Source organism: Cucurbita maxima, unplaced genomic scaffold (assembly GCF_002738345.1).
Source record: "Cucurbita maxima cultivar Rimu unplaced genomic scaffold, Cmax_1.0 Cma_Scf00017, whole genome shotgun sequence".
In the NCBI taxonomy this organism is placed as follows: domain Eukaryota; kingdom Viridiplantae; phylum Streptophyta; class Magnoliopsida; order Cucurbitales; family Cucurbitaceae; genus Cucurbita; species Cucurbita maxima.
The window spans coordinates 1,312,060-1,330,862 of NW_019272033.1; the positions used below are offsets into that span (position 1 = coordinate 1,312,060).

Genomic DNA, 18,803 nt, shown 5'->3' on the forward strand with positions numbered 1-18,803 from the left:
ATTAATAATTAAACACAATCAGAAAGGCTAGGTCTAATTTTAGATTGATTTTGCAATGTGGTTGAAGGAGGTATTTCAAGATATATACCATCTATGAGTTATTAATTTTACCATTTTAATTAATACAATCTTAAAGTTACAAATATAAATAGATGAGTTTAGAAAAAAAGAAAGAGATTGGCCCACTATACTCTATACATCTAGAAACTTTTACAAGGAGATTAGGAAATTTTCAACTTTTATCGATTAAAGGTTCGAACTTTTTTTTGTTTTCAACTAAAAATTGAATTGAGTAGGGAAGAAATGGAAGACAAGAACAAAACAACCATCTAATATATTCTCTCTAATTACTACCAATCATTATACACGTTCTTCCCTTCACAAACACCGTTCTTGTATGCTTTTTCAAGTTTATCAACTAATCCTCAATTCTTTTGTATTGTAAAAAACTGTCAAAATACTCTCCCTTCGTTCTTCGCCATCTTCACAAACCGTCACTCCTTCTTCAACCCCATTTCCCCCTTTTCTTCGTTTGGACTGATCTTATCCCGACAAGGGGGGTGGGGGGGTTCAACACCGATCGATTCGATTTCTAAACGCCCTTGTCGGATTTTCGTCCCTTCGATTCTTTTCTGCGTCCATTTCTACGGGGATTGTATTACTTTTGGATAAAGCAGAAAAGAATCGGAGGTTACCACTACCATTTGGGGCTTTATTATTCCATAATCGTAAGTGGGTGTTTAAGTTTTCGATCATTTGATTCATATCTGAGTTGGGTTTTACCGATTGAATGCTATTGTTGAAGAATTTCGAAGTGGGGTTCGTCCATTTGAATCGAATTCGAAACTGGGTCTGTCTCGTTGGTGAAGAAATTGCAGTTTTGGGGTTATTCTCTGTTGTATTTTACTTTTTCTCTTCACTCTAGAGAATTATGTAAGGTTGTTTATATATTATTCCTGATTGATTGGTGGGAGTTAGGTTGTGTTTTGCTGTGAATTGGATGGATTAGCTTGTAAATCCTTGGGTTTGTTGTTGAACATACAAAACTTTAGATGAGATTATCAGGTAGGTTGAGTGAAATCTTTGTGGGGAAATGAAATTTCTAAGCATTGTTGGGAATTCCTTTGGATGTTCTGCTTCTGGGGAACGTTTAGTCTCAGCTGCAAGAGATGGAGACTTGCAAGAAGCTAAGGCTCTATTGGAATACAATCCTCGTCTGGTGAGGTATTCAACTTTTGGTGTCCGAAATTCCCCTCTCCATTACTCTGCAGCTCATGGCCACCATGAGGTATTTCACTTTTCTTCTTAATGGTTAAAGCTCACCTCTAGCCGATATTGTCCTCTTTCGACTTTCCCTCAAGGTTTTTAAAATGGGTCTGCTAGGGAAAGGTTTCCACACCCTTATAGAGGGTGTTTCGTTCTACTCCCCAACCGATAATGTCTTTCTGATGGTGACTCAACTTACTTCACTACCTGTTTATGCAGATTGTCTCTCTCCTGCTCGAATCTGGGGTCGAGATAAATCTACGGAATTACCGGGGTCAGGTACGAGAAATGGCGTTGTTTGTTGCTCTCTGTTTCCATTTAGCTCCATTTTGTTCATTCCTCAATGTGATGTTTAGCTTTATCCATCAATGAATACCAAAATTATGATAGGACTAGATCCTTTGTTAGGTTTGAGCTATTGTTTCGTTTATACAACATGTGAGGGCGAGAATTCGAACATTTGACCTCAAGTTCACTATGTATGCACTATTGTGAAGAGTTCAAAATTGAAAATGTCATTTTTCATCAACAGACTGCCTTGATGCAAGCTTGTCAGCACGGTCACTGGGAGGTTGTTCAGACCCTTATACTTTTTAATGCCAATGTGAGCTACCTCCCTCTAATTTCTTTATGAAGTAGTTTAAGGGACATGTTGGATAATGTTGTCATGCATCTCATTGGAGATCAGATTCACAGATCGGATTATTTGAACGGAGGTACTGCTCTTCACTTGGCTGCTCTGAATGGTCATTCTCGGTGCATCCGACTTCTGCTTGCTGATTATGTACCCAGTACACCAAAATTTTGGACTAACAACGAAGAACCAGTTTCTAAGTTCGATTTTAGGTATCGTCGTTCAAATCTAATCCTAGTCGGTTATAAGTTTCTCTTTTCTACTTCCTCAAGTCATTGATTCATTTCCTGCATCTCATCCATCAGTGTTCTCAAGGAGGTGGTTAACAGAACATCTGATGGAGGCATCACAGCGCTGCATATGGCAGCGCTAAACGGGCATGTTGACAGTGTGCAATTACTTTTGGACTTAGGTGCCTCTGCTTCTCAGGTTACTGTAGAAGATGGAACCACCATCGATCTAATAGGTATGTCGCATTTTCGTCCTGTTTTTTGTTTCTCTTATGCAGTTCTTAGTGAATTGAACAGTTTCTTTTCTTGTTTCTCATTACTGAAAAGCCTAATGTTGTTGAAGTATGTCATGTTCATTGGTTTTAACTGTGTTCTATTAGACTACTGATGCGGAGATCGTTCATTGCATGTTGGTACTGTCCTCAATCATGAAAATTGGTCTACTCTGTACCTTGCTGTATCAAGTTACATGTTTTAGTTCAATGATGTGTTTGTCGAACCTCTTTATGACCTCCTCGATATAATATTTTAACCAATTAAATTATACTCTTCTTGAATATAATATTTTAACCAATTAAATTATGCTCAAGTTGTCATCAAAATTGCATTTTGAATTCCATTTAATTGATTCTTGTTAGTATTAGTAATTATCATCTTACGTGTAGAATTTTATGTCATATTTTGGAGTCGGGCATGTTCTTTTCCGAAGGCAATCATTTTCTCTTAAACATGTTCACTGGTCGTAACAGAGCTTGTCAGCTAGGATTAGTGTAATGGCCAAGCACACCGCTAGCAGATATTGTCATCTTTGGGTTTCTTCCTTTTGAGCTTTCCCTCAAGGTTTTTAAAACGCTATCTGCTAGGGGAAAGTTTCCACACCCTTATAATGAATGCTTCGTTTTCCTCCCCAACTGATGTGGGATCTCACAATCCATCCCCTTCGGGGCCCAACGTCCTTGATGGCTCACCACCTTGTGTCCACCCCCATTTCGGGCTCAACCTCCTCATTGGCACATCGCTCGGTGTCTGACTCTATACCATTTGTAATGGCCCAAACCCATTACTAGCATGTTCTCTTTGGGTTTTTCTCTTTTGGGCTTACCCTTGAGGTTTTTAAAATGTATCTGCTAGGGAGAGGTTTTTACATTCTTGTAATGAATGCTTCGTTCTCCTCCCCAACCGATGTGAGATCTCACAATTAATCTGTTGGAAGCTGAAAAAGATTGATTCTTGAAGTTTCTTCTTAAGTTGGATGTTATTTGCCTAACGATGATTATGTTGTTATATTTAGGAGCTGGAAGCACAGCCCTTCATTACGCTGCATGCGGCGGGAGTGCCCAATGTTGTCAAGTAAGTCCGTGATTTAAAAACCATAGGAAATGATAAGATTTCGCAATTCAACCCATAAACATGGTTTCTGAATGTTTTGGTTCCAGATGTTGCTAGCCAGGGGAGCCAGTCTTACTGTTCAAAATGCAAATGGGTATGTTTCTCTCAAGTATTTATGTTCAAATTCGTTACTTTCGACGTCGCTGAAGATCGAATCCTTTTAAGAACTGTGGACCCGTACCGTGACTTATGCATCTTAATAGCAATCAGTTTGTGGTTGATATTCATTTCTATTCTTTATCATTCTTATTCCTGATGAATAAACGGAGCTTCCATCTCTGGCTAGGTGGTAGAATCTAGGCTAACTAAGTTTGTCTATGATTTGCACACCCCGAAAAGTAATTTCATTTCTATTCAGCAACAGTAAGACAGGGTAGCAGTGTAATATAATGTTACTCTCATCTTATTGAAGATGGACTCCCTTGATGGTTGCTCGTTCATGGCACCGAGACTGGCTCGAGGAAATTCTTAGCAAAGAACCTGAAGAAGCAGCCACAAATCTTGTCCCTTCACCATATTTGACCCTTCCCCTTATGAGCATTGTTAAAATTGCTAGGTGAGTCATTCTTGACAAAAATTATTAAAATAGCACAAATATGGTATAATAGACATGCCTTTGTTTTGTTCTTAGCTTAGTTGTGGATGTAGCTGATTTCAATATATCCAATCAGCTGTGTTTTTACTGTTCTTTTCCTCTTCAATCGATTTTAATTCATTAGAAATGTAACGGTTCAAGTTCATCACTAGCAGATATTGTCTTATTTGAGCTTTCCCTTTCGGGCTTCCTCCTCAAGGTTTTTAAAACGCGTATGCTTGTGAGAAGTTTCTACACCCTTGTAAAGAATCTTTCGTTCTCCTCTCCAACCGATGTGAGATCTCAAAATCCACCCCCTTTTGTGGCCTAGCGTCCTTGCTGGCACTTGTTCCCTTCTTCAATTGATGTGGGACCCCCCAATCCACCCCTTTAAGCCCTAGCATCCTTGCTGGCACACCGCCTCATGTCCACCCCTTTCGGGGCTCAACCTCCTCGTTGACATCACTAAGTGTCTAGCTCTAATACCATTTGTAGCGCTCAAACCCACTGCTAGTAGATATTGTTCTTTTTAGGCTTTCCCTTTTGAGCTTTCTCTCAAGATTTTTAAAATGCATCTGATATCCACGCTCTTATACTTGTAAAAAAATGTTTTGTTCTTCTCCCCAATTGTGGGATCTCACAAGAAAGTTGTACAATGACTAACCTATTAACCTCTGGATTTTTTTTCAGAGAATGTGGATGGAGAAGTTGTGACTCGTTACTTGCAAGCCAAGATCCATGTGTTGTCTGTTTGGAGAGAGAATGCACTGTTGCTGCACAAGGTAACTTAGTTATGATAATTATCCTCATTTAATATGTCCTATGGTTAGTTGCACCATATAATTCTCTAAGTTAAGCACATTATTTCAAACGTTGAAGGTTGTGAGCATGAATTCTGCACAAGCTGTGCGCTATATCTCTGTTCTACAAACTGCACATCATCATGTTCTCATGGTCCACCCGGTTCAATCGCGTGCCCGCTCTGCCGAAATGGCATAGTTTCCTTTGTTAAACTTCCCAAAACAAAGCCAATTGCCAAAGAGATAGCCAGAACAAGTTTGTCTCTATCATTCTGCACTTGTTCTAGTGAGGTACCTGAACCACCTCCCACATTGACCACCCCATTATACAACCCTGAGTTCACTTGTTCCCAAATTTCCCCGCCCGGAGCATCGTGTCGACCCCTCAACTGTCAAAGGTTTCCTTCAATGATACTCAACTCCAATCGTTGTATGGGAGCTCCTCACAGAAGTAGCTCCTCTTTGATTCCTAGCAATGTTGACAGAAACACAAGGAACAATATTGAAGGTAGGAGTTCATGGTTTTCTGCCCTGAATCATGTAATGAATGGTTGCGGTTGCTGATAATTGTTTAAGGTGGAAACATTTTGTTTGAAGTTAAATTTTTCTCACATTATTCTTTTGAATCCCTTCCATGTAAAAGAAGGGAATGCTTGAGTTTTGGTGATACTCATAAATGGGTTGTAGATATCCAATTCAAAATTCAAAGATATTCAAAGAAAAGTATAAATTTTCCTCATTTTGTATGAACATGAAGAATATTTGTCTTTTATGGTCTAAGCCGCCCACAGTGGATTTGAGGCCATGCTTTGCTTTGATAGATAACAGTATATTATTGAATTTGAATGGAAATAAACCGATTACATATAAGAATCAAACTAAAAGTATACATTATACAATCGTGGGTCGAGCCAGCTCAGGAGGAATAGAGAAAGTTGGTTAAGATAGGAAGATTGGACAAGATAAAAAAAATACTATACTACTAATCACAACACGTGACATACAACAAGTCCTGCAAGGTCAAGAAAAAAGAGGTTAATGATATAAAAACTAATAAAATAAACATAAGATGTTAAAAGCTCAGATGAGATATCGCCCAAATATGATTATATTGTAACATTATTGAAGAGTTTGATGAGAAAGGGGAAGCATGGGAGAAGTAGCTGAGAAGCAAAAAAGGAAAAGAAAAGAGGAGAGGAAATGACAGACATGGGAGGAGGGATGAGATTGGGAAAGAATGAAGTGATGTAAAAATGCAAGAAGAGGGAAGGAGGATGCCATGGGCCATATGGAATTAGGGTTTATATAAAGAAGGGAAAGAGAGAGAAAGAGAGAGAGAGAGAGACATAGAATGTGACATGACGAGCAAGAAGTATGATATGACTGTGTGTTATGTGTGTGTATCTTTTACCCTCTCAATCACGTAAATTTTGAAAAGAAATGAGCAAATGGTATACTGAAAGAGGAGCATGGGGACTTGTAGTTTTTAAGAACTTTCTCTGAAAGGGAACTTCTTACTTTCTTTTAGTTTCATCAATGAATTATCAACACATCTCTCTCACCAATCACCACTTTAGAACACAACTATAATTCAGCAACTTCTCTGATTTTCCCAACAAAAAGTTATGAAATTCATTATTTTTTACAAACTTTTGAGTATAGTTTCAAATGAGTCCTTGCTTGTTTTAATCTATTAAGTTTCGGTTGATGTGAAATTCCATGTCGATGGAAGACGAGAACGAGTGTCAGCGAGAATGCTGGCCCCAAAAGAGGGTGAATTGTGAGATCTCACAATGGTTGGAGATGCGAACGAAACTTTTTTATAAGAATGTGGAGATCTCTCCATAGCAGACACTTTTTAAAAATCTTGAATAGAAGCTCGAAAGTGAGTAAAAAAAGGACAATATTTGTTAGCGGTAGGTTTGGACAGTGCATTAGTGACTTTAGTGAAAAATTGAGAGATACAAACTATTGAACAAACAAGTCTTGCAAGATCGATGTCTAATTCACTGGAGCTACCCACAACTTATAAAATACCACGAACAAAAGATGTGATCGATCATGAAAACAAAAAGGGGTTGTCTTGAATGAACAGAAAAAAGCGTGGTGCATGAAGGGAAAAAGGGTGAGGGATAAGGAATATAAGTCCATTACTATTAAGTTATAAATATTGTGCAAGAGAAACTGTTAGAGACAAAGATCTATTGCAGCAACACTTGTTAAAGCTAGGCGTTGTCGTGTATCATTGAAGAATGTGTCTCGGTTCATTCATATACCCCTTTAGTCAGACATCACATGCCCATAAGCTTCCGTCTTGGTTCATTCTCGAACCACGTCTTACTAACAAAAGTTTTATTCCAATATTATTGTTAGCACATCATGCCAAGATTCATTCTAGAATTTGGAATCCAAATTCGGCATCTAATGACCCCGACAATTCACTGCATCCTCTACCATATGACCTCGCTACTCACTTATCTTGAAGTACTTTTGAGGACTAACCTCACAAACCAACACAAGTCTTTTTAAGATATTTTGTCTTCAATTACACGCTTTCTAGAAAAATTCATAAAAGATCGCCTATCGTTGAATTACTCAAAGCTAAGTACACTTGGGTTTGTTGTTCCTATTATGAAATTACTCAAAGCAAAATATGGTAAGGTTTGAAGTTCTTATGATTGAGCAACTAAAATGAAAAATACATCTTATTGGTATAGATAACAACATATTTTCAAGATCAATCTCATTCAAATATAGACTTAGTTCATAACACTCACTTACCCGAATGTCACATGAATGCTTTTATGAGTATATTAAAATTATAGAAGTAAGAAGACATATTATAGTAATGAAAGGGTAAGAAATATGAAGAATTTGGTGATAAGTCTGTTTATCCACTGCCCACATAATTCCTGTGCTAAGAAAAGGCAGAAGAAGACGAGGATTGGAGTTGGAAGAAGAAGCTTACGCACAGCTGCAACTCTGAACCCTTCAAAACAAAACACAGCTGAACAAGCAAACTTCTATGTACCCTAGGTTGCATGGTCGCAAAAACCCTGTCTTGAAACAATCAAATATCCAAAAAACACAACCTTGAACGTTGCTACATGGCTTCTCAAAAAAAAAAAAAAAAAAAAAAAAAAAAAAAAAACATTTCTTCCAANTTCACAACTTTGTTATCATCCATGTTATGTTTTAAACGTTTATAAATTTGAAACTAAAATCAATCTTAAAGATATGTTAAAGTATTATGAAATTTAATTTAAGATATAAAGTTAGTTGCAGAATATATAGTAGTTTGTATTCTATTTAAACGTCGTGAATATTAAGATAATGAAGATTAGATTTGGACTTTTAATCTCACGGATGTTTCTCATTCTTAACCTAATAAAATATTTAAAATTGTCAATCTATACCAACAAAATACATTTTTTTAGTAGCTTAAGTACAAGAACTTCAAAATTAAACTTGCTTAACTTGAAATAGTCTTCATTCATTAAGTAACATAACGATATCATAAGAAAATCTCGAGATCAGTCAAAGGGTTGACTGGAGCCAGTAGGTATTACAAGAGATTCAAGAGTATTATCATATTTTCATAGAAAGAATAAAAGAAGTCTGTTATTTGTGTTGAGTGAGGTATAGAGTTTGCAGGTGGTCTGTGAGAGTATATAGATAGGTAGGGATTTGATATTCTGGTCGTCTTGTTAATTCATGAACCAACCAGAGGTCGACTCCCACTGCCCAATTATTCCAATACCTATTTGACACACAAACCCTAAAACACAAAACAACAAACTTTTTTGCCCACTTTCACACTCCATCCCCCCACCTCCCACCACTCTTTTATTGCCTAAATTCATGAGACAATGCTTTATATTATAAATTTTTTCGATCAAAACAATCATTACTAAATAATTACTAAGTAATGAACCAAACTCAACCTAATGGTTAATTCGAATGATTTTTAAAAATTTTGATTTTGAAGGAAAGTAAAATATTGATAAAATATGTATTTATATATTTGAATATATGGGTAATGATGAGAAGGTTGTTGATGGGACAAGACATGGTGAATACATCAGTTTTGGTTTCTTCTTCAGCTTTCTGTTTTCACTTATATCCATCAAATTGAAAAGTGTTGTGAAGGCGATGGGTGCAGAAGAAGCGTACGTAAGAAAAAGCATGTGAACATGGGCGCTACTGCTACATGCTAATGCTAATGCTAATGCTAATGCTCTCTCTTTGCCCCTCTGCCTGGCTACTTCCTGCTTGTGTTTATGGCCTCACCCTCACACCATAACACAATACACAACCACTCACTTGGAGCCACAGAATTGTACATCATCTATCCACTCCACTCATACATCACCCTGTCTTTTCCTATTATATTCTTCTTTTAACCCTTTTTCATGTTTTGTATTTTACAAAATTTAAAATACCCGTGTTTGTAGGTTTGAAATAGGTTCGTTACAAAAAAAAAAAAAAAAAAGTAAGGTTATTGTCTTCTTTCAGCTTTTTCTTTCAAGATACGTTTTCACGTTCTTATAAAGACTCTTTCCTAAGCAACGTGGGATCTCGCATGAAACCTGGAAACTAGTGCCAAGACTAGGAGATGTTAAACTTATCTATGGCAAGTGGGTTTACAAAATAAAGTGTTGCATGGATGGATCAATCGATAGCTACAAGACTCAACATGTAGCTCGAGAGTTCTCTCAACCATATGAATTAGACTTTGATCAAATCTTTAGTCTAGTGGCAAAAATCACAACTATACCGGTACCGTTAGCCCTTGCTGCAAGTAAAAATTGGAAATTATGGTAGATAAATGTGAAGAATGACTCATCATTTCGATGTGGCTCAATGGATCTTGAAATATATTAAAAATACAATCGACTACGATTTTTTTGTACATAAGAAGCGAAGACAGTAAACTAGTTGAATATTGTGATGTTAACTATGCATGAGTTCAGTTTATGAGCAATTATTTGTGCAACCAAACTTCAATTACATAAAATACAAGTTCTAAACTCTTAATAGAATTATAATGGCAAACGTGTCCAAAATATGATGACCAGTGTCGGGAGTGTGAATGCTAAAAAAGGAAAATTTCACATCCTCTGCCCAATGCTCTAAATGTAGCCTCTCAACGCAACCATCACAGCTCCCTTGGCTTGATGTTTAGCAGCCTTCTCTCATACTCTTCTAGTCTCTTCTTCTTGGTCCTTGAAAAATGTCACATAGTTTAAACACTTGTTCCAAAGCACAAAGTATTGATTTGTAGGTACAAATTACGTTAGAAGAATTCGTGTTGTTTTGTGGGGATAATTTTTCTTAGAAACAAGAAATGTTGAGACCATCAATAATCAAATCCAAATTCTAAATCTTAATAAAAATCTTGAACATAAGACGTTAATTATATTAAAGCTCGGTGTTATCCTCAAATTTAATTTATCAGACGCATGAATGAAAGAATCTTTAAAAGTTATCTCTTTATCATTAGCTAAAAAGGAGTTTTCAGCCGAATTCAGCCGTCTAGCTAGCTGATTCATTCCTACTCCAAATAAGATAATTGGTCATTTCCTTAAGTCTAGTTGTGTTGGTTCAACGACTCATAGGTTATATAGGAGGTAGGCAGTACATATTTGTCCAAATTACTCTTAATGATTGACTAAAAAATCTGATTCTCAAAGTTTTTGCATGAGTTTATTAAGACAAATATGTACCAAGTACTCATATTTCTCCTCTCTTTTTTATCTTCTACCTTATGATCAAGCCAATTAACACTTCTTTTACGCATCAAACATTCAAAAAAGACCTTCAAAATATAGGCAAAACCACTAATAAAAAATTGAACTATTTGAGTGCTTCTTCAAGTTCCATAAACTAGGAGAGACAATTGGAAAGAAAGATTAGTCTTTCAAATGAATGGTGTGGTGAATTTATTGCTTTTAAATTAGATACATAGTAGAGATAAATTTTTTTTTTTTTTTTTTTTTTTGACAGGGATAGAATCGTTGGCTTTTCTGTAAGACAGAAGTGTTTGTTGATCTAGAAACTGCAAACTTTCTAACTAGTTCGAGAAGAAAGGATCATCACTGAAAAAGAGTTGGTAAGTCCAATTCTTATAGTTTTTCTTAAAAATATGAAAGGTCATAGAAAATTAAATACCTTACTTCTTTATATTAATTTAATTATAGGTCTCCAAAAAATTTGCAATAGTAGAATTCAATGAACAGTTTCCAAATTTAGATGGAGTCGGTGACATAGAAGAGAACTATTTGGAACTTCGAAGACTCCGTAGAAACTAAGATAATTATAGAATTAGGTTTAAACTTCCTAGAAACGAGAGTAAAACCCGTAGAAACTTACTAGGAATTGGATGAGATAAGAGTATACAAGTAACTCTCTGAGTATTTTTTTACTCACCCCATTTTTTCATTTCTTTTTTAGATGTTCACTAACTGTTAGTCAAGGTTAGGGAGCGTTTAAGATCTGTGCAGTTACAGAAGAGATCGTCTTTTCATATTTTGTATGAAGTTGTATCTCGAACCCATTCTCCATTGGTAATAAACTCGAACAATGTTGGCATGTAATTGAATTTGGTTTTGTTTTTAATGGGTAATAAACAAAAATTGTCTTCCATTTGATCATGATTCTACTAACCCACCTGTGAAGTGTCTCTAGATTTATCCTATTATTTAAATGCAGCAACATGACATCCACCCACATAAGGAGCTCAAGTGCAATAAGAAAGTGTGATCCAAACTCAACCATAACCTCACATTTTAGCAGAAAAGAAAGAACTAAACTTAAGGAAGATGGCACCATAGATAGACAAAAGTCAAGATTTGTGGTACTCACTAGTAGAAGCCACGCTTAATTTAGTACTCAACGGTTTCACAATACGACTAATCCTCATTCTCCTATATCATTCTACGACATGACCACGTTATTTACTCATTGTTTTTTAGAGTGAAAACTATCTTTGCAAACCAACCCGAGTCTTTTAAGCATATTTTGTCATCGTTCACATGCTTCTTAGAAAAATTTTCAAACGGTCACTCGACATAGAATTATTTCAAGAAAAACACACTTAAATTTGGAGTTTTTAAGATGTTCCTTATAAACATAGATAATAACTTTCAATTCTTTTAAGATTTTCTTACTCATCTTATTCTCACGATTACTCTTGTTCGAATACGTTCTTAGTTCATTCATGCATCACTTCTTTACTTGATTTTCACAATTTTTTTTGGTTTAAAGATATATATATATATCTTAATAAAAGTGAATCCACCCCACACAGCCGTTGAAAGTGTGACCCATTAGAATAATCATACAAACATTATTGGCATTCTTAGCAATACAATAATGGAAGAAACAGGGAATAGAAAATTACATATCCTCTGAAAAAAAAAATCCTTTAGTCAAATGAGCAAAGTGAGAGTGTTGCTTGCACACGCTTGCACCCTAAGCTAACACATGCATGTGCACACATGGATAGGACCCATAGTACTGTCCTAAAACTTAGGTTTACAACCCTACAAGCTTCAATAATTGAGCCATTATTCACCTCCTACGACTTCAAATTTAATTTTTAATACAAAGAGAACGAAAAATAAAATGTCCCAAACTTCAAATTTCTTTATGTCCATTAGTCTTACGGTTATATTGTGACGTATAAGAAATGTTTCGTTCTCCTATCTCTCACCATCTACCTTCTTTTTGGACCCAACATTTTCGTTGGCATAACGACTGGGTGTCTGACTATGATACTATTTGTAAAAGTCTAAGCCACTACTAGCATATGTTATCTGTTTTGGCTCATTACGTATTGTCATCAGCCTTACGATTTTAAAACGCAAGATTTAAATTGTTATTGTATTAAAAGAAAAAAAAAAGAGAGAAATTAGGTATGAATTTCGTATTTGAATAATTAATTTGAGTGGATATTTTTGAAGTTATTAAATTGGATTGATTATTGAAATTGGATGTTTTCAATGATGCACATTAATCCACTATGGTATATTTTATAACTCTCTATCTTTACACTTATCTACAAAATTATTTACTTCAATAATGATCAATATTATTTTTTTATTTATTAAAATTTTATTATATGTGGGTTCAATGGAAATAAGACACATATTAGTCAACAAGGATAACATGTCATAATTGCAATTCATACTATTACTTTGAGATATTATTTTTTAGAGAATTCAATAAATAATAAAATTAATATCCGTAGAAAATGATTTTTATTTAAATTTACTCATATAAGAAATGTTTTGTTCCCATCTTCAACTGATATGGGATCTCACAATCCACTTCCCTTGGGACCAGTGTCCTTGTTGGCACACCGTCGTCTGGCTCTAATACCATTTGTAACAGCCCAAGTGCTAGTAGATATTGTCTATTTTAGCTCTTTATGTATCATTGTCAACTTCACGATCTTAAAACTCATCGGTTAGAAAGAGGTTTCCACACATTTATAAGAAATGTTTCGCCCCCTCTCCAATCCATGTGGGATATCACATGAAGGGATACATGAATGAATTGAAATCACATTTGAATGAGAAGTTAACTAAGAAGTGCTTAAAAGAATTGAAAATTACTACTTATACCAACAAAGTGCACTTTCTTTTATAGCTCTCGATCATATGAACTCCAAAATTAAGTGCATTTTACTTGAAGCAATTCTATATTAAGTGATTTGTTGCGACGTTTTCTAAAATGCAGGTAAGTAAGAACAAAAACACGTTAAAAAAAAGATAAGTTTTTGGTTGTTAAAACAAAGAAGAATACAAGGTAGCATTTTGATTATTGAAAACGTTAAGCTAATAGCATTGAAAAGATGAATTAAACAAAAGAAAATGGTCAAACACCTAAGATTCCAAGATGTGTCGTTTTTCATAACCAATGAAGAAGGTTGGTTGAATCAATTTCTGACATTTTCGGCCATTGTTTGTCTGCTTTCATAATCCTGTTCATCAAGTTTTGTTCCCTTAGGGATTCTCATAGCTGGAGAGCTTTAAATGATGCAACATTTATTTCCATTAAATTTTATCTTCGTTCTTCCATTATTGGAGAATATAAATCTTTTTATCCACTAAAATCCTTATCAAATGGACCTCTTCCAAGTATTCAACTATGTATCCACACCATGAGTACTAGATCTTGAGATGCAAAATAAATGATTAATTATTTCATTTGCATTCTAAATAATTTCATTATCATTAACTAAATGACTCATTAGCGGTTCATGGTTATCCTATCAAACTCCAATTTGATTGATGTAGGAAACTATTAAGCATTGATTTGATAATTAGTTGTGGGATTATTAATGTGAACTTAATTATTTTGATTAGGGTATTAATAATGCAACTCTAATAGATGCTTAGGCAATTAATAGTCATGAGAACGATGAAATTAATGCGATGCATGTCCCTTCATTATGCCTAACAAGACTATTATAGGTGGATTTGATCGATTACCTGAAAAAGTTTGAAAAAGATGGGCACAAACTCATTAATGCCGCTAACAAAATTAATAATTAGACCACCATTACTTAATTATTTCAATTTTTATCATAATTAAATTAATTACTCTTATTTTTCATATAAAATTAAGGTATTAAATTTTTTATTTTTATTATTTGTAAGAAAAACTCTACCATGAATATAATTTAATAATTGGCATTTTCTTCAACATTGATATTTTAAATAGAGTATTTTTCAAAGTTTCTAATAATATTTATTTATAAAAAAATAAATATTTGTAAAAGAATTACAACATACCCATATATTAATTTTGATTTACCTAAGAGATATTAGATTTCACAAGTTACTAGTGTGCGAGAAGTTTTAGGGTCGAGACTTTACGAGTTCATCCTACACAAGAATATTAATTTTCTTAAAAAATATTGAACATTAAATTTATCTCGATTGTTTACTCTGCAATTGAATATTAATTTGCACTTAACTTTCTATAAATTTACAAGTTTACAAAAAAAAAAAACTCCACCTAATTTTTTTTTTTTTTTTTTATCGTTCAAGAACACTTTGAAAATTAAGAATTTGGTTAGAGTTCTAAAAAGAAATTTGAAAGATTACAAACAAAATTGAAACCACATAAGCTCCAAATTTCAGAAAACAAAATCATCATGGAACTTAGTTTTTAGTTTAAATAACAATATTGAAAAACAAAACAATGTCTTAGAAGGATATATGTTTTGTTGTTTGTAATTGTAGTATGTTATAAGAAGAACAATAATGATTGCATAAATATAACACTTATAAAAGAGGCATAAATATAATAGATATGCATAGAGCATATATTAAAATACAAAATTAATATAATAATAATAGTAATAATATAGAAATGGGTCTTCAAAGGCCATAGAAAGAGGTGAGATCTTTGAGGATGTTGAGCTTAAGTTGTAAAGCCTGGATGTAATCTGCAGTTCTTTGAAACAAGTGGTTGAGGTCGGTATCATGGTTGTGCCCGGGGACCAGCCTCTGCAGATTTCTCAGCCGTTTGTGCATGGCGGGGGAGGGGGTTGTTCCGGTGGCTGCGGCGGAGATGGCGGAGGAGGAGGTGTTTTTTGGGAGGTGAACAAGCTTTAGCCTTCTCCTCCTTGCTGGTTTGAGATTGGCTGTGGAGGTGGCTTGTCTTCTTTGTCGGAATGAGTGGATAGACCTCATTTGCGTGGGCAACTTTGCTTCCTACAATGGAGAGAGAGAGAGAGATGTGTCGTTTGTGAATGGTTCAAGTGGGTGTTTATATAGGCAAACCATGTCGAGATCCCACGCGTGTGTATAGAGAGAGATGGTTGGGGAGAGAGAGAGAGGAGAGAGATGGCTTTTAGATAAAGGGAGAAAGATAGACTGTGTTTTAATACTTCAGATCTCATGGTTTGATTGAGAGAGAAACCAAACATTATTTATAAAACATAAACAGGTTGGTTGGAGAGACGAACAAAACATTATTTATAAGAATATAGAAACCTCTTTTATTTTAAAATCGCCGAAACAAATAACAATACGTAGATAATATCTACTACTAATAGAGTAAACTTGAGTTGTTACAAAATCTTTGTACGTCATAAAATTTCACTTATCTATTGTGTTTGAAGGATTATTTACATTTGAAAATCAAAATAGATTTGTATGAGTGAAATGAAAAGATATATAAAATTGTCAAAATCTATGAATGGGTACGGAAAAAAATGTTTTTTTTTTTTTTTTTTTGGAGGTATAAAAAATATATAATAAAAACGGTATAAGTATTGAGCATAGGAATTGGTTGAGGATGATGTTACGACTCTGATCTTGAAAGAGATTAAAGACTATATGGATAGACATCTCGAAGGAGTGTTTCTAATGAGTGTAGAAATAGGATCATGCAGAAACTACGTTTCTGTAAATCAGATTTGATATGTGATTAGGGTCTACATGGGTAATTGACTCATGATGGACGACTAAGATTTATTTAGGATTTCGAGGCTTATTTAGAAGCTCGGATACTTGTAGTAATAAGCCCGAATTTCTTAGAACTTAGAGAAAAGCCCGTGGAAACTTAGTTAAGGATACGACAAGGCCTATAAGTAGGTGCTCACGGAGTATATTTTTAGATTGACCTCATTCCCCTTATTTTTTTCACTTCCTTTTTTCTCATTTGTTAAGTTTGCTAATAGAGGTGGTGAAATGTTTGAGAGTTGTGTAGTAACGATCCAAGCCATCTTATATCGGAGTCTTTTGTATTTCATTTTCTAACTCTATCATAAACTCATTTTGTTTCCATTCTAATAAATTTGAACAACATCGTCGTCGAATTTTATCTCTATTTAAATTTTAGTGTTGTCGGTCTTTATTTCGATTTAAATTTGATCAAATTTTCATCTTTTGTTTAATTTTACCTTTTCTTTTATTTATTTTTTTTTTCTTTTCTTTTTTAGTCACAGTCACAGAGGTTCATAACTTCGAAAATCTGACAATACTATTGATGTATAACTGATATACGAAATATAAAATACATCATACATACAATATAAAATATATCACATATATTATTGATATATGACTAATATACGATATACAAAAAGTATAGAGTATAAATATGGAGTTGGGGGATAATTTAGAAATGCATCATTCAAAGTAAAAGAAATCCTTCGTAAAAAAACATCGTGCTAAATAAGGTTTATATGCTTAATTTTTTCTTTTTTCAAACATAAGGAACTGTGTTTAATAGCTACATTTAAACAATACTGAATTTGGAGATAGGGATATGCAAATTTGGAAATGACAAGCTCACATTTTGGGCTGTTGATCGACATATGTTCTATTAGTCCTTATGCAATGTACTTTCAATTGGAACAATCAAAATTGAGCCAAAATCGTTGTCACGCTATCAAACGAGCTTCCCTGCCTCTTAAGATTGGCTAACCCATGTGCGATTGTTGTTCACATGGAACTTTTCTCCTCTTCAACCTTCATAAAAAAAAATAATGAAGGGAACAACATGAATAATTAATCTTGTTTGATAATCGTCTGATTTTTTCTTCTTGGTTCTTGGTTCTCTCTTTCTCGAATTTCTCTTAGTGGCTTTATCATACAGAGAGTAAACAATTGTCACATTGAATAGATGTCGGCTACGCTGCGAGATCTCACATTGTTTGAAGAGAGCAAACAAACATAATTTATAAGGATGTGAAAACTTCTCCCTAACAAATGTGTTTTAAAACCGTGAGGGTAACAACTATACGTAATGAGCCAAATCGAACAATATCTATTAGCGATAGACTTAGGTTGTTACACACATGTATTGCTCATCTTATTGTATCGTAGTTAGAATCAACTCGATTCAAAGACATAACCAATTTAGTGGTATATTACATTTTCTAATGGGATATTACAAGTTCGAGTTATTGTAAAAACAAGTGTAGTCAACTCGATTCAAAGACATAACCAATTTAGTAGTCAAAACGTTTTTATACAGCTGAGAGTGAACTGTTTTGATGTTGACAAAATGAATTCATCAAGTGAATGAGGACTCATATGATGGTGACAAGAGAATCGCATTTCCTGCTACCGAATACTACAGCTGGTTTCAATGCTCTTCCTCTAATTACATTCTTTTTTAGTGATTCATTTCCAATGAATAGAAAAAGAAAAAATTGGACTCGGCTTCATTTCGCGAAGACCTAGTACTGTCGAATTAGGATTCAACACCTGGTTGCCTTAGGACCCATGCATGAAGAAGAAGTTCGCGAGTTAAATTGGACTCAGCTGTGATTTGCGTAGATCTAATAATGACTAGATCAGGATTTAGCACTGGGTTGCCCTAATACCCTAAAACCCTTAAGAAAATTCTCATGACATCGCTCAACATAAAATTACTTCAAACAAATCATGTTTAACTTTAGGGTTTCTATAATTGAGTCATCGAAGGAGAACAACCACTTTGTTGTCTTTCTTAGTCATCATATATTTAGAATCGCTCTTATTCAAATGTGGTTTGTGTTCATTTATGTATCATTCCTTTACTCGAGTATCAACTAGCTTCTACCTTATTTCATCACTGAACCACATCTTACTGGGAGAGATACCACTCTGATACATTTGTAACGACTCATGTCTAAGATTTAGAAATCAAACTCAGCACCTAATCATATAATCAAACGAACTTCTACAAAATGTTATACACTTATATTCAAACACTTTTGACACATTATAAGGTGTTGTTGTTTTGTCACAAGAAACCATATCCTATGGTAGTAAATGAAAGAGGCCAAAGCAGACCAGCCTAGCTAGCTAGACATTGAGTGGTGATGAACCATTGAATTATTATACACTTATTATTATTTTTTTTTCTTATGGTCGATTTCATGTGGGGTTTTGCATTAAATG

General features: G+C 34.5%; 1 protein-coding gene across 1 annotated transcript; it reads left to right on the forward strand.

The window, feature by feature from the left end:
* Positions 1-370: 370 nt before the first annotated feature.
* LOC111492335 (E3 ubiquitin-protein ligase XBAT32-like) lies at positions 371-5,643 on the forward strand. The gene is made up of 10 exons (XM_023141642.1): positions 371-1,288; positions 1,486-1,545; positions 1,799-1,870; positions 1,955-2,112; positions 2,206-2,366; positions 3,422-3,480; positions 3,567-3,613; positions 3,932-4,075; positions 4,784-4,875; positions 4,973-5,643. Exons 1-10 carry the CDS (start codon positions 1,094-1,096, stop codon positions 5,455-5,457), a joined length of 1,473 nt encoding a protein of 490 aa, XP_022997410.1. The 5' UTR covers positions 371-1,093; the 3' UTR covers positions 5,458-5,643.
* Positions 5,644-18,803: the final 13,160 nt, after the last annotated feature.